The 16,219-nt window shown below is 44.4% G+C and overlaps 1 protein-coding gene across 2 annotated transcripts in view; it reads right to left on the bottom strand.

Annotated features, from left to right (window-relative positions):
• Positions 1 to 16,219, bottom strand: part of RASAL1 (RAS protein activator like 1) — a 99,425-nt gene that overhangs the window by 27,664 nt on the left and 55,542 nt on the right. For both annotated transcript variants that reach the window (XM_040416663.1, XM_040416660.1), the window contains exons 6-8: positions 4,824 to 4,905; positions 1,382 to 1,528; positions 1,111 to 1,202 (exon numbers count right to left, since the gene is read on the bottom strand). In XM_040416663.1, the coding sequence (XP_040272597.1) occupies positions 1,111 to 1,202; positions 1,382 to 1,528; positions 4,824 to 4,905 (321 nt within the window). The remainder of the gene's footprint in view (positions 1 to 1,110; positions 1,203 to 1,381; positions 1,529 to 4,823; positions 4,906 to 16,219) is intronic.

Raw genomic sequence — 16,219 nt, 5'->3', positions numbered from 1 at the left:
TGGCGTATTCACTGCCGATTCTAAATGCTTCCTTGCTGTCTTACATTTAGACCATTTTCTACACCTAAACCCGGCATAGAAAATGATGAATGAGACGGGCTTGCCAACCCGTTCCCTTCCCCGCTCACACCACGCCCCCCTTTTTTTTTTAAACCTAGCGTGAGCGGAGATGAAGTCACAGATTCTGCTGCAACATGGCATGCGACAGAATCTGCGCCAGACATACGCTACATAAGTGATATCTGATATGTTCTGTTAAATGACCCCCTTTATATTTGAATGAATAATCCTAAAATAAGATTTTTCCGATACTCTGATGTATCCTGCACACTGATGTGTTGTGTAATAACTACATTTTCCACAGATAAAAATATTTAAAAAAACAATATTAAAATGAATAAAGAGCTCCCATCACCATGAATTTCAGAACCGCTGTTTTTTATTTGGTTCCGTTTCTTACATTATTTGTCAGTTGCTCTTTTATGCAAGTCGGCATATTAATAGAATATAATAGCCTTCACACGCCACATTTAAATGACTATCAATCTTCAAAGGGGTATCCCAAGATTAGAGAAATCATTTTATTTCATATGAACTGCTTGGGCCAGACAATGCAGATGATTTACGAAACTGTCTAAAAGAGTACTGTCTCTGTTGCCTATAACAACCAATCCCAGCACACCTTTCATTTCATATCCAGCTTCTGAAAAATGAAATCTGTGCTGTGATTGATTGCTACAGGCAAATTTCACAAATTTGTCTCTTGGGGTCATAACTTCAAGCGGTCAGCCTGGCTGGCATGCGTGTCACATGTACAGGACTCTTTATGATAAGCTTCTGTCAGTGGAGAGCAGACTGGCGAGAAAAGACTGGCCAATCATCCTGACAGGAACATAGATGATCTCTAAGAATGGAGTTCAAGGCCCAAGCTAGATCACTATATTTGACAGTTTTGTACTATACATTCTATATAATTTGGGATGATCTCTGTAATATCTTGACAGAACCGTAACTTTATATCATGGTAACAGGTGCGCTTTAAGGAGCTGTTCCACTTTTCTATTCGAAAAAGCATTACGGCATGACGTCACACAAGAAGCATCATTCTACCCATTCTCCTCCTCAGGGTTTCCAAAAGGCAGGAGACGAAACCAGCCAGTCACCGCAGGGTTTCTGTGGAGGGGCTCCAAAGGAAAGCACACCTGAAGGGGTGTTAACAAGGTGAGTGATGGAAGACATTGTTCAAACATGCAAGGAGTGAGAAGTACATTGCTTTAAAATGCAAGAAAGTTGTGGTAGACATAAGTGAAACAGTAGGAAAAGAACAGAAAATCAGGAGGTAAATGAAAGGGCAGCAGAGAGGTGGCTACCAGCTACTCACACGGCCAAGGAAGTCATTCTTTCCAACCATATCCCAGTCCCAAACTTCAATACTGATCACTTGATCTCCAGGATCTAGTTCCTCTATTCCTCGCAGGTCGAATTCTAATACTTCATTCCAGCGGGGAAAACGTGTCCTTTTAATCACCTGAAGACAAATTATTAGGTAGTATAGCACAAGTCTACTGGATCAGGCCAGGGAAAAGAAGTACAACATCACTCGTATATAGCTGTCCATCGACAGACACAAGGCACATTACAAAATGCTACTCCAGAATCTCTTGCAAGCTTTTATTTGCCTACAGCCTGGAATAACTGGTATTTTAGAAGCTGATCTAATGTTAGATAATGCCCTAGGATTTAATCACGGAAACCATCCTCAAGATGTACCGTATTTTTCTGACTAGACACGCTTCCCACCCAACTCTAAAGTGGGGAGAAAATGTCAGTGCGTCTTATGGGGCGAATACTAATGGGTGCTTCCATTATGCATTGCTCTAGCGGAAATGACCGCTAAGCCGCCGTTCCCTGGCCCCAGTGGTGACCCACCTCTGGCAGTGACTGGTCGTCATTTTCTGCATGACCAGGACGTTTCAGAATGAGAAAGGGGGAATGTTAATGTGAGTATGATTTCTTTTATTATTTTACACCATGTAGAGCATTTAAGAAAAATGAAATGGCTGGACAACCTGTTTAACCCTTTCAAGACCCTACGATTTTCCATTTTTGCGGTTTTGTTTTTTACTCCCTGCCTTCCTGCAGCCATAAATTTTTTAATTTTCTGTTCACAAGCCATATCAGGGCTTGTTTTTTTGTGGGACAAGTTGTACGTTCTAATGGCACAGTTGCAAGAAAAAGTATGCAAACCCTTTGGAATGATATGGATTTCTGCACAAATTGGTCATAAAATGTGATCTGATCTAAGTCACAACAACAGACAATCACAGTCTGCTTAAACTAATAACACACAAAGAATTAAATGTTACCATGTTTTTTTTGAACACACCAATGTAAACATTCACAGTGCTGGTGGAAAAAGTATGTGAACCCCTAGACTAATGACATCTCCAAGAGCTAATTGGAGTGAGGTGTCAGCCAACTGGAGTCCAATCAATGAGATGAGATTGGAGGTTTTGGTTACAGCTGCCCTGCCCTATAAAAAAGACACACCAGTTCTGGGTTTGCTTTTCACAAGAAGCATTGCCTGATGTGAATGATGCCTCGCACAAAAGAGCTCTCAGAAGACCTACGATTAAGAATTGTTGACTTGCATAAAGCTGGAAAGAGTTATAAAAGAATCTCCAAAAGCCCTGCTGTTCATCAGTCCACGGTAAGACAAATTGTCTATAAATGGAGAAAGTTCAGCACTGCTGCTACTCTCCCTAGGAATGGCCGTCCTATAAAGATGACTACAAGAGCACAGCGCAGACTGCTCAATGAGGTGAAGAAGAATCCTAGAGTGTCAGCTAAAGACTTACAAAAGTCTCTGGGATATGCTAACATCCCTGTTAGCGAATCTACGATACGTAAAACACTAAACTAAACAAAAATGGATTTCATTGGACAGATGAAACCAAAGTTGAGTTTGGAAGAAACACACACACTATGTGTGGAGAAAAAGAGGCACAGCACACCAACATCAAACCTCATCCTAACTGTGAAGCATCATGGTTTGGGGCTGCTTTGCTGCATCAGGGCCTGGACGGATTGCTATCATCAAAGGAAAAATGAATTCCCAAGTTTATCAAGATATTTTGCAGGAGAACTTAAGGCCATCTGTCCACCAGCTGAAGCTCAACAGAAGATGGGTGTTGCAACAGGACAACAACCCAAAGCATAGAAGTAAATCAACAAGAGAATGGCTTAAACAGAAGAAAATACGCCTTCTGGAGTGGCCCAGTCAGAGTCCTGACCTCAACCCGATTGAGATGCTGTGGCATGACCTCAAGAAAGTGAGTCACACCAGACATCCCAAGAATATTGCTGAACTGAAACAGTTCTGTAAAGAGGAATGATCAAGAATTACTCCTGACTGTTGTGCACGTCTGATCTGCAACTACAGGAAACGTTTGGTTGAAGTTATTGCTGCCAAAGTTATTAAATCCAAGGGTTCACATACTTTTTCCGCCTGCACTGAGAATGTTTACATGGTGTGTTCAATAAAAACATGGTAACATTTAATTATTTGTGTGTTATTAGTTTAAGCAGACTGTGATTGTCTATTGTTGTGACTTAGATGAAGATCAGATCACATTTTATGACCAATTTGTGCAGAAATCCATATCATTCCAAAGGGTTCAAATACTTTTTCTTGCAATTGTATGTAAACCTCAGTAAACTATGAAAGTTCATAATGAATAACGGCAAGTGAAGATCTTGAAAACCATAAGCTATTGATGTAGAAAGTATATTGGACAATCAAATAACCTTTCATTATACAAAGACTAACCTTAATTTGCTGAAACTGGAACATCCCTTTAAGTGACTGCAGTAACCCATGTAATTGTAAACTATTAACCTAACAGGACTAGAAATGCAAAAGTTGTTTGGAATACGACAGTAAGGGTTTGTTCACACGAACGTGCTGTGTTTTGCGGTCTGCAAATTGCAGATTCGCAAAACACGGACGTCCCCCGTATTCCTTCCGCAATTTGTGGAACGGAATGGACGGCTCATTATAGAAATGCCTATTCTTGTCCGCAAAACGGACAAGAATCGGACATGATCTATACATGGATTGCTGTCCGCATCTTTTGCGGCCCCATTGAAGTGAATGGGTCCGCACCCATGCCGCAAAAAATGCGGCTCGGATGCGGAACCAAACCATGGTTGTGTAAATGAGCCCTAAATGAGTCAGCAATTAGGAATCATGACTTCAGCTGTATAGCAAACATTGCGACCCTGTTTTAAGCTCCAAAAAATAAGATTTACAAAAACCCTGATGTGAGGCAGGAAGATTCAGAGACTGTGTAAGCTTTAGGCCTCATGCACGCGGCCGTTGTGCGGCCATTCTGTGCATTCTGCGGTCCCCAATGCACGGGCAACATCCGTGCAGCGTGCCGGACCCATTCAACTTCAATGGGTCCCTGGTCTGTCCGCACCGCAAAAAAAATGACATGTCATATTTATTTGCAGTGCGGAACAACGGAAAGAAACACCACGGAAGCACTCCGTAGTGCTTCCGGTGTTCCGTTCGGTGACTCCGTTCCGCATCTCCGGAATTGCTGACCCATTCAAGTGAATGGGTCCGCATCCGTGATGCGGGGTGTACACAGCCGGCGGCCGTGGATTGCCGACCCGCTGTTTGCAGGCCGCAATACGGCCACGGCCGCCCAACGGCCATGTGCATGAGGCCTTGCACTAAGAATGCAAAAGTCCAGAAGGGAGGAGGACATAGATGTTCAGAATCCACCTGCACTTGACTAGAGGAACAGCACACTCACTGAAGTCTCCAAAGTCTGATTGTTGCAGAATATTCGCACAAATGGATCTGAAGTTCCAGAGATGTCTCGAGGGGCTAGATCTCTAAATGAGATACAAGAGAAAAATAAGTGTAATAAATCCCATAGCACTAAAAAACTAAACGCAATAAACACAATAATAATTGTATAAGAAAACCTTATATCTTAATATAAAGTCTGCTGGTTTTCTGGATTTTCATCTATGTCTTTCACTGTTAAAGGAGCTATGCCACCATCACATGTTATGTTGATTTTTATACATCATGCATGTACAAAACTAATCCACTGAAGAGTAAGACATTTCCTTACACAGTATGGCGCCACCTATTGTTCAAAGTTTAGAACAAACTGCAAGTGCATCTACTGAGCGGAGCGCTGCTGGTCACAGAGTGGCCTACACTCTGTCTAAACAGTGGTGCTTATTGGCGAAATCTGGTAATGTTTCGAGTAAATAGGGTTACTAGAATTTTCATGGGATCGCTCAAAAAAGGAGCAGGCTTTACGGAGAGGGGAGTGGCTTTATGGGAAAGGGGCATGGTCCAAGATGCACCATTTTTGACCAAAATTGAGGCACAACTCCATAACATTCTGTTTTAAAGTAAACCAACCAATAGTTAGTATACAGTTAGACAAAAATGTCTACAACAAGTTTGCACCCAGCCTGATCCACAGTGATAAATCTGTCCCACTGAGTCATGGGGGCATCTCTGACTATTATTGCTATGGAGGCACATGTGGTTGGTGCAGGCTACAATGGAGGTATGTGTGGCTGGTTCAGATAGTTATGGGGATATCCAGGGGTGCACCTAGCCTTTCTGCTGCCTAAGGCAAAAACTGAAACAGCGCCCTCCCCCCCAATGACAATTTCTTAACCTAACCCCTTTGCTCCAATGAAAGCGCTCATTGCCCATGGCCTTTCCGCTGCCCCCTTCTTGCCCCTACCTGGTGCTGCCTGAGGTGATTACCTCAACTGGCCTCATTGGTGGTCTACCCCTGGGGATTACACTGGTTGGAACAAGCTGTAGTGGGACATCTGGGGCAGACACAGACTGTAATGGGGGTCATCTGTGGTTGGCACATGCTGATATGGTGGCACACCTGACATTACCATGATGAGACTCATAGGCTACACAGAAATTTTCCACTTTGATTTTTGGTGCTCCTAATTTCCTGCACACAGTTATATTCTTCTTCACAACGTGCTGTTTTAAACAACCGAGCCATGATCCACTTTCATCATATACCCATGGGATTTTTACATGTGAAAAGCTTTATAAAGACGTTCCCATCTCTTTTTTCGATTCCAGCGATCCACGCACTTCAAATGATTCCCGTGTTGCTATGCGCATAAACCTGTTGCTAGGAAACTACAATCCTTTCAGCTTCACGCTCAGAGCTGGCAAATTGTCATCAAATGTCTAGATCTAGGGTCATATTTCTCAGGCACATACATCTGCTCGAAATACATCAAGGGAACCTTTAGAAAGTGTCACAGAAGCCGGTATTTTGGATGCTTCCATTTAGGAATTTGATCTTATACAAACAGATATTTTTCGATCTAAATAGATATGTCTTCATCAAGCAAGAGCTCGGGAATGAGTCGAGTGGAACTTAAAGGGGCTATCCAACCCATATAATGCCCCCCAAAATGCCCAGGCCCCTTATACTGGTCATACTTACCCCGATCCCCGGGTCACTTCTAATGCCCCCACAGCCGCTGCTGCATCTCCCCGTCGCGCGGATCAAAACATCCGGCGACAAGTTTCTGTGTGTGTGTGTGTGGGGGGGGGGGGGGGCACCCAATAGCTGTCCACAATGGGAACGAGCCTCCCTAGCGTCACCCGCAATGCTGGGGAGGATGTTTTGCTCCCGCAATGCAACGGGGAAATGCATCAGAAGAGACGCTGGTGCCGGGGAGAGGGGTAAGTATGACCAGGATGAGGGGCCTGGGCATTTTGGGGGGCATTATAAGGGTTGGATAACCCCTTTAATTTAGCAATAACCTAATTAGGGCTCATGCACACGAACTGCACCCCCCGTTCCGTGCAGGTCCCCAATGTACGGGCACCATCTGTGTGGCTGGCGTAGACGGATGCAGACCAATTCAACTTGAATGCGTCTGTGATCCGTCCGCACCGCAAAAAAATAGAACATGTTCTATTTTTTTGCATTGTGGAGGCATGGACAGAAAACCACGGAAGCACTCCGTACTGCTTCTTTGGGGTTTTGTGCCTGCCAGATTGCGGATTCATTCAAGTGGTTCCGCATCCGTGATGCAGTGCACAAACGACCGGTGCCAGAATATTCCCCCCCCCCCCCGCGCGCGCGCCCGACAACGGTCGTGTGCATGAGCCTATACTCGAAGCATTAGAACATGGCACAGCCGGGTTGGCCAAAGTAATGTTATTTGGGTGCATTCACACAACTGTATCCATTTTTGCAGATCCGCAAAACACATATACCGGCCGTGTGCAGATCGGAATGTCCTGCCCTATGATAGAAATGCCTATGTTCTAGCTTTTTTTGTGGGTCCGCAGAACGGACATACCGATGCGGACAACACACAGTGTGCTGTCTGCATCTTTTACAGTCCCACTGAAATGAATTTTCAGTTCAAAATTGCAGAACGGATCCTGAAAAAAAATACAGTTGTGTGAATGAGCCCTTACTGTATAAATGGTAGTAACCTGGGAAGGATTAATTTATTAACCCCTTAAGGACACAGCCTTATTTCACCTTAAGGACCAGGCCATTTTTTGCAAATCTGACCAGTGTCACTTTAAGTGGTGATAACTTTAAAACGCTTTGACTTATCCAGGCCATTCTGAGATTGTTTTTTCGTCACATATTGTACTTCATGACACTGGTAAAATGAAGTCCAAAAATTTATTTATTTTTGCATAAAAAAATACCTAATTTACCAAAAATTTGGAAAAATTAGCAAATATCAAAGTTTCAGTTTCTCTACTTCTGTAATACATAGTAATACCCCCAAAAATTGTGATGACTTACCATTCCCCATATGTCTACTTCATGTTTGAATCATTTTGGGAATGATATTTTATTTTTTGGGGATGTTACAAGGCTTAGAAGTTTAGAAGCAAATCTTGAAATTTTTCAGAAATTTACAAAAACCCAATTTTTAGGGACCACTACAGCTCTGAAGTCACTTTGCGAGGCTTACATAATAGAAACCGCCCAAAAATGACCCCATTCTATAAACTACACCCCTCAAGGTATTCAAAACTGATTTGACAAACTTCGTTAACCCTTTAGGTGTTGCACAAGAGTTATTGGCAAATGGGGATAAAATTTGAGAATTTCATTTTTTTGCCTAATTTTCCATTTTAACCCATTTTTTCCACTAACAAAGCAAGGGTTAACAGCCAAACAAGACTGTATCTTTATTGCCCTGACTCTGCCGTTTACAGAAACACCCAATATGTGGCCGTAAACTACTGTACGGCCACACAGCGGGGCGCAAAGTGAAAGATGCGCCGTTTGGTTTTTGGAAGGCAGATTTTGCTGGACTGTTTTTTTGACACCATGTCCCATTTGAAGCCCCCTGATGCACCCCTAGAGTAGAAACTCCATAAAAGTGACCCCATCTAAGAAACTACACCCCTCAAGGTATTCAAAACTGATTTTACAAACGTTGTTAACCCTTTAGGTGTTGCACAAGATTTAATGGAAAATAGAGATACAATTTCAAAATGTCACTTTTTTGGCAGATTTTCCATTTTAATATTTTTTTTCCAGTTACAAAGCAAGGGTTAACAGCCAAACAAAACTCATTATTTATGGCCCTGATTCTGTAGTTTACAGAAACACCCCATATGTGGTTGTAAACTGCTGTACGGGCACACGGCAGGGCGCAGAAGGAAAGGAATGCCATACGGTTTTTGGAAGGCAGATTTTGCTGGACTGGTTTTTTGACACCATGTCCCATTTGAAGCCCCCCTGATGCACCCCTAGAGTAGAAACTCCAGAAAAGTGACCCCATCTAAGAAACTACGGGATAGGGTGGCAGTTTTGTTGGTACTAGTTTAGAGTACATATGATTTTTGGTTGCTCTATATTACACTTTTTGTGCGGCAAGGTAACAAGAAATAGCTTTTTTGGCACCGTTTTTTTTTTTGTTATTTACAACATTCATCTGACAGGTTAGATCATGTGGTAATTTCATAGAGCAGGTTGTCACGGACGCGGCGATACCTAATATGCATTCAATTTTTTTAATTTATGTAAGTTTTACCCAATGATTTCATTTTTAAAACAAAAATAAGTTTTAGTGTCTCCATAGTCTAAGAGCCATAGTTTTTTCAGTTTTTGGGCGATTATCTTAAGTAGGGTCTCATTTTTTACGGGATGAGATGACGGTTTGATTTGCACTATTTTGGGGTGCATATGACTTTTTGATCGCTTGCTATTACACTTTTTGTGACGTAAGATGACAAAAAATGGCTTTTTTTACACCGTTTTTATTTTTATTTTTTTACGGTGGTCACCTGAGGGGTTAGGTCATGTGATATTTTTATAGAGCCGGTCGATACGGACGCGGCGATACCTAATATGTATACTTTTTTTTATTTATGTAAGTTTTACACAATGATTTCATTTTTGAAACCAAAAAAATGATGTTTTAGTGTTTCCATAGTCTAAGAGCCATAGTTTTTTCAGTTTTTGGGAGATTATCTTAAGTAGGGTCTCATTTTTTGCGGGATGAGATGATGGTTTGATTGTTACAATTTTGGCGTACATGCGACTTTTTTGATCACTTTTATTACCTTTTTTTGGGAAGTAAGGTGGGCAAAATTTCAATTTCATCATAGTTTTTTATTTTTTATTTTTATGGCGTTCACCGTTCGGGTAAAGTAACATGACCGTTTTATAGATCAGGTCGTTACGGACGCGGCGATACCAAACATGTGTAGGGAATTTTATTTTTTTAATTTTTAATCAGTGATAAATGTGTTTTTTGATTTTTACTTTTTTTTCACTTTTTTTCACTTTTTTTTTTACCCAGACCCACTTGGTTCTTGAAGATCCAGTGGGTCTGATGTCTGTATAATACAGTACTGTACTCTATATAGGGTACTGCACTGTATTTTACTTACACTGAACAGATCTATGCTTTCAGCACAGATCTGTTCAGCACCATGGACAGCAGGACGCCTGAGAGGCGTCCTGTTGCCATGGGAACCTTCCCCGTCTGCCACAACTTCGCAGACGGGGAAGGGTGAGGACGGGGCTGGCGGGGTGCTGTCTGGGAGCTCTCTCCCTCTCCCATCGGGGGGCTGCGAAGGCACAGCAGCCCCCCGATCGGAGAGGGAGGGAGCTCCCTCTTACTGTTAACTTTTTCCATACAGCGGTCCGTACGGACCGCTGTATGGAAAGGGTTAAACGGCTGACATCGCATCACCGATGTCAGCCGTTTATACCAGGGTGCCAGCAATGTGCTGGCACCCTGGTATACCCACTGTACACCAACGATTATTCAATGGGAGGCGGGCGGGGGATCGCGATCCCGCCTGCCGCACCGCCCGCCTCCCGCACCGCCCGCAACACCCCCCCTGCACCTCCCACCGGGCTAAAATCATTCAGAGGTGCGGGGGGGGGGGGGGGGGGGGGATAAATATATATTTTCGCCACACTAAAGTTTCTGATCGCCGCGGTCAGGGACCGCAGCGATCAGAAACTGCAGAAAGCGCAACAAACCGCAGGTCTGAATTGACCTGCGGCTTGTTGCGATCGCGGACATGGGGGGGTCACGGGACCCCCCCGCGCATTTAGCCGAGGTGCCTGCTCAATGATTTGAGCAGGCACCTTGTTCCGATCACAGCCGGCTGGGCGGCAGTGATCGGAACAACACATGACGTACCGGTACGTCATGTGTCCTTAAGGACTCGGGAAACATGCCGTACCGATACGTCATGTGTCCTTAAGGGGTTAAACTAATAAAATCTAAATCAACTTGGGTACATGGGATTTTAAAATGTCCCCCATAGAATGATGTACAATGCTGGAATCTGGGCTCTGATACACTTTTGTAAAGTTAGGACTCATCCAGGGCCGGCCTTTGGGGTGTGCGAGCTGTGGGTAAGTGCCTTGCCTCTGATACAGAAAGTCGTGGGTTCGAGTCCCAGCAGAAACTTTTCTGAAATACAGGCTAAATTAGAATACACAAGCACTGACTCCATATATGGACATACAGCGCAGAAGAGGCTGCATCGCATCGCTGACATGGAGGTAAGTATGAGTGTTTTTTTTTTTTTTAAATACCCGACTGTTATTGCCACATGGGGGGGAAGGAGAGAGGCACTTGATACTGGCACATGGGGGGAGATGGCACTATGATACTGGCACATATGGGTGGGGGGGGGAAGGAGAGAGGCACTTAATACTGGCACATTGGGGGGGGAGATGGCACTATGATACTGGCACATGGGGGGGGGGGGGAAGGAGAGAGACACTTGATACTGGCACATTGGGGGGGGGGGGTGGCACTATGATTCTGGCACATGGGGGGAGGAGAGAGGCACTTGATACTGGCACTTTTGAGGGGGGAGATGGCACTATGATACTGGGACATGGGGGGGAGAGGCACTTGATACTGGCACTTTTTTTTGGGGGGGGGGAGATGGCACTATGATACTGGAACATGGGGGGGGAGGAGAGAGGCACTTGATACTGGCACATTGGGGGGGAGATGGCACTATGATACTGGCACATTGGGGGGAGAGATGGCACTATGATACTGGCACTTTGGGGGGGGGGGGCGAGATGGCACTATGATACTTGGACATGTGGGGGGGAGGAGAGAAGCACTTGATACTGGCACATGATGGGGGGGGGCATCTATGGGGACACTTACTGGCACATTATTGGGGGGCATTATGGGGGTCCCTTTTTACTGGCACATTATAAGGCCCTTAATCATACCCAGTATCACCCTTACCCAGTCCCCTGCCCCCTCAATTAGACCCTTCCCCCCTTAATCATACCCAGTGTCACCCATAGCCAGTCCCCTGCCCCCCTTAATTATACCCTGTCACCTTTGCCCAGTCCCCTGCCCCTTAATCATACCCAGTGTCACCCTTATCCAGTCCCCTGCCCCCTTAATTATACCCAGTGTCTGTCACCCTTAATTTAAGGGGGGCAGGGTCTAATTGATGGGGCAGGGGACTGGGTAAGGGTGACACTGGGTATGATTAAGAAGGAACAGAAGTGGAGAAAAGAAAAAGGAAGGAGGTTATCCAAAAGCTACCAGGGACTGTGCTTTGTCCCTGAAGAGAAGGATAAAGAAGGGGCGCCACTAGGACCGTACGATAAAGGGATTGAGAAAAGAAAAAAAGAAAACAGTATGATGGGGAGGCAGCTCTGGTGTGGGATGAAACCAAACACCACAGAGAAGTCGAGATGAATCAGTGAAGGGTAGGAAACAGGGGGTAGTCACCCACCCCGAGTGTTAACCGGTGACTGTGAAAATATATACGGTTGAGCGCCAAACTCCCAAAAGACAGAATAGAAGTAGGTGTTGGTGTTAGAAAGTCGTTGACATGCTGGAGGTAACTGGTGAGTTGTTTGTGAGTCGGCCTTATGCTCCTGTAATTTGCCCACTGGCTCCTGGTATCGCCCATACGGCTCAGGTAGGAGAGTGTAGGGTCCCGGGCTACTTGAGAAACCTTGTCGTGGTGTCCGGGCTTAGACATGTTCTACACCGTAGGACATGTTGACTAATCTCTCAATTTTAAAATCAGTTTGAGGATTTAGTGAGACTGCAGATTGCACCTGTGTTTGTTATTGTTTTGTTATATTGTTATATTAATTATCACATCCACACTTGTTACCTTGTGTAGGATGTCTATTGTGGTGCTTGTGGTTCGCCGCGGGCATCCTCCATTGTATGCATTTTGCTGGGGATTGCCATTAGCAACGGGCCACAAGTGCAGGATTTGCTCCCCTATATATATGCACAACTGCATGTGGGTTTGAGCAGCTCCTGCTAATGCCAACCTGTCTTCTTAGTTTGACTGTAGCAAAGATCACCAAACTCAGGTCCTATAGGCTGATAGGTAGAGCACAGTCGAGGGTAGGTAATAGAAATAGGATGATGCTTGTAGTATTAGTAGGTCAAATCATGCAGCAATACAACTGAATAAGAAATAGATGCATAAAATGAAGTAAATGTTTCAAGAAGGTTAAAAATATTAGAACTATGAAGACAATAATAAAGATAAAATCATTGGTAAAAATCCACTCACTTCACAGGGGGGTCGCCACCAGGATAAACTCAAAACACCTGTGGCAAGTCACCCCCCTAAACCGGGATCGCGTATAAGTTGTTAGAGGTTGACGTCTACGACCTGGGTGTACAGCCTGGTTGGTAAAGCAGCAGACAAATCCAAAGGTACGTAATCGATCCTCTTTAATGATAAAATGTACGGCTCAACGCGTTTCAGGGGTCATAGTACCCCCGTCTTCAGGTGCAGGATGATTAAGAAGGGCAGGGGACTGGGTAAAAGTGACAGGGTATGATTAAGGGGGGCAGGGACTGGCTCTGGGTGACACTGGGTATGATTAAAGGGGGCAGGGGACTGGGCAAAGGTGACAGGGTATGATTAAGGGGGGCAGGAGACTGGCTATGGGTGACACTTGCACTTAAATTATCTGTAATTAAAAAAATACTGTTTGTTACAAAGATTGTCTTCCTCTTTGTGTGTGTTTAGGTGAACGGGGGGGGGGGGGGGGCACAAGATTAGCTCGCACACGGCGCCTGAACACCTAAGGCCAGCCCTGCACACAGTCGTATCATAGCACCAGGGTTGCTATAGAAATGCACAAGGCCCCTTGTACGTACTGTATTTATAAACCTCTGTATGCCCCTAATTTCATGTGAAGGTATAGAAAAAAGGTTTTCAGTTGGAAAAGATTGTGGCATGATCCACTGAACTCTTTGACTAAGATTTACTAATGTTTCTGCACCTAAAATCTGTCTTTGGCACAACTAGGGTTTCTACACTTTTTTCAGACATGTTTGAGAAGATGGCGGAGGCCAAGATGAGCCATTTTGCACCACAATTCTAGCATACAATTCTGTCTAAAGTTAAGAAAGAAGTTGTCTCATTTCTGCAAGTGCCATTTATCATGTAGAGAAAGTTAATACAAGGCACTTACTAATGTATTGTGATTATCCATATTGCTTCCTTTGCTGGATGGATTCATTTTTCCATCACATTATACACTTCTCATTTCCATGGTTACAGACCACCCTTCAATCCAGCATTGGTGGCCGTGCTTGCACACTATAAGAAAAAGCACCGACCTATGTGCGCTCATATGGTCCCTGCCACCAGAGAGGCTGGTGCTTTTTTCTATAGTGTGCAAGCACGGCCACCAATGCTGGATTGAAGGGTGGTCTGTAACCATGGAAACGAGCAGTGTATAATGTGATGGAAAAATAAATCCAGCCAGCAAAGGAGGCAATATGGATAATAATATATTAGTAAGTGCCTTGTATTAACTTTCTCTACATGATAAATGCCACTTGCTGAAGTGAGACAACCCCTTTTGTATAGAGTCAGAGATAAGTGTCTAGACAACCTGTCTAATTTGACCCCATTTATAGGATTAGTAAATCTGGGCCACTGCTTCTAGGAGAGATTATCTCTGTACACCTAGGCCCAGATTTACTAACCCTATAAATGGTGTAAGCTTAGAAAAGTTGTCTAGACCTGCACCAGATTTATCACAGGGGCTCAGGTTGGATAATAAATCTGGTGCAGGGATAGAAGTTTCTCCCTTTCTTTACCAACTATTGGTTTGCTTACTTTTAGGTGGATTTTACATGGCCAGATGAATGTTCCCAACAATCTGCCCATCTAAATGTGCCACCAGTCACTCAATGAATGAGCAAAACGATTGTTCATCGGGTGATCCAGTTGCTTGTGCAGGCACGTAAATTATCATCTCTGTCTAAACAGCGATCTGCTGCCCAGATACAATGCAGATGAGTAACAGCGGTGGCATTAGCGATCCCTCATCCTCGTACTGTGGGGGTGATCAGTGCCTGTAAATGTAGTCCTTCACCTGCACTGAAAGAGCAGCCGACTCTCGGAAAGGAACGCTTCCTTCCCGACAATCGGCTGCTCCTCAGCCTGTGTAGAGCCACCTTTAGACAAAATTTTACGTCAGACTTGTGGCACAAAATGGCACATCTTAGGCTCTGCCTTTTTGAGCATGTCGGAAAAGTGTAGAAATCCTAGTTGTGCCAAACACAGAGATATTAGACATTAGAAAATCTGCGCCAAGGAGTTCAATGGCTTAAGGCACAATTTTTTCAGATTCCATCCACATGACATTAGGAGCAGGTAGAGGTTCATACACACATAGCGGGAAGAGGCCCCACCTCTTCCCGCTAAGCTCCACCCCCTTTCAAGCATGTCAGAAAAAGGTTAGAAACCCTAGTTGCACCAAAATAGCGCCAATGTGCACCACTTTTTGGACAGATTCTAGTAATTCCGGGCCATGGTGTGTAACAGAGCCCGTAAAGCCTCTGTGCACTGCTGTAGAAAGATGGAGCACAGGGCTCTGCCATTATTCACACTGATAATGCTAGACAACCTCTAATGTGGTTGGATATATTGCATGTGCTTGACAACCTTTTATTAAATGTTCTATTAGGACACGTCAGCCCACAGAAGGAGATGGGAGTCCTATTACACAGGCTTAGAGGCACATCCAGTGTGGCCCCTGGGGTCCATTGAAAGAAGCTATGGGTACCAATTTGCTCCCTAAATTTTGATATTTACTGCAATGCATTTTCTGTGGTTCCAAGAGGATATCAGGTAATTAGGAGTGCTCCGTGGGGCAGGTCCACCAGGGGAACACAAAGCTGGTTAATCTAAAGCAGACAACCCAACTCACAGAGGCATCAACTGTAGGCAAGGACTCAGCCAATAGATCACTAAATAGGGCGTGAATCAAGATGTCTTCTCTCACTCTATTAGGTACATTGTCCAGATCTGGCACCCTAGGGGTGATTTGGGGGAATGCAGATGAGAGCATAAGAGCAATAGGGTTCATAAAGCGGTTTAGTATAGTACCGATGCTAGTACTGATTTTGGCATTCCGTACCGGGACAATCCACATGCTCCACTGTAAATATCTCTAAAGGCTACTTTCACACTGCCGTTTCTGGGTCCGCCTGTGAGATCTGTTTCAGGGGTCTCACAAGGGGCCCAAAACGGATCAGTTCAGCCCTAATGCATTCTGAATGGATAAGGATCCGTTCAGAAGGCATCAGTTTGCCTCCGTTCAGCCTCCAGCGTTTTGATGTCCGTCTGACGAAACTGAGCCAAACGGATCCGTCCTGACAC

This window comes from Bufo bufo, chromosome 2 (assembly GCF_905171765.1).
Source record: "Bufo bufo chromosome 2, aBufBuf1.1, whole genome shotgun sequence".
NCBI classification, from domain to species: Eukaryota; Metazoa; Chordata; class Amphibia; order Anura; family Bufonidae; genus Bufo; species Bufo bufo.
Note: the sequence above shows the minus strand (reverse complement) of the source record. Positions and strands in the feature narration are given on the sequence as shown.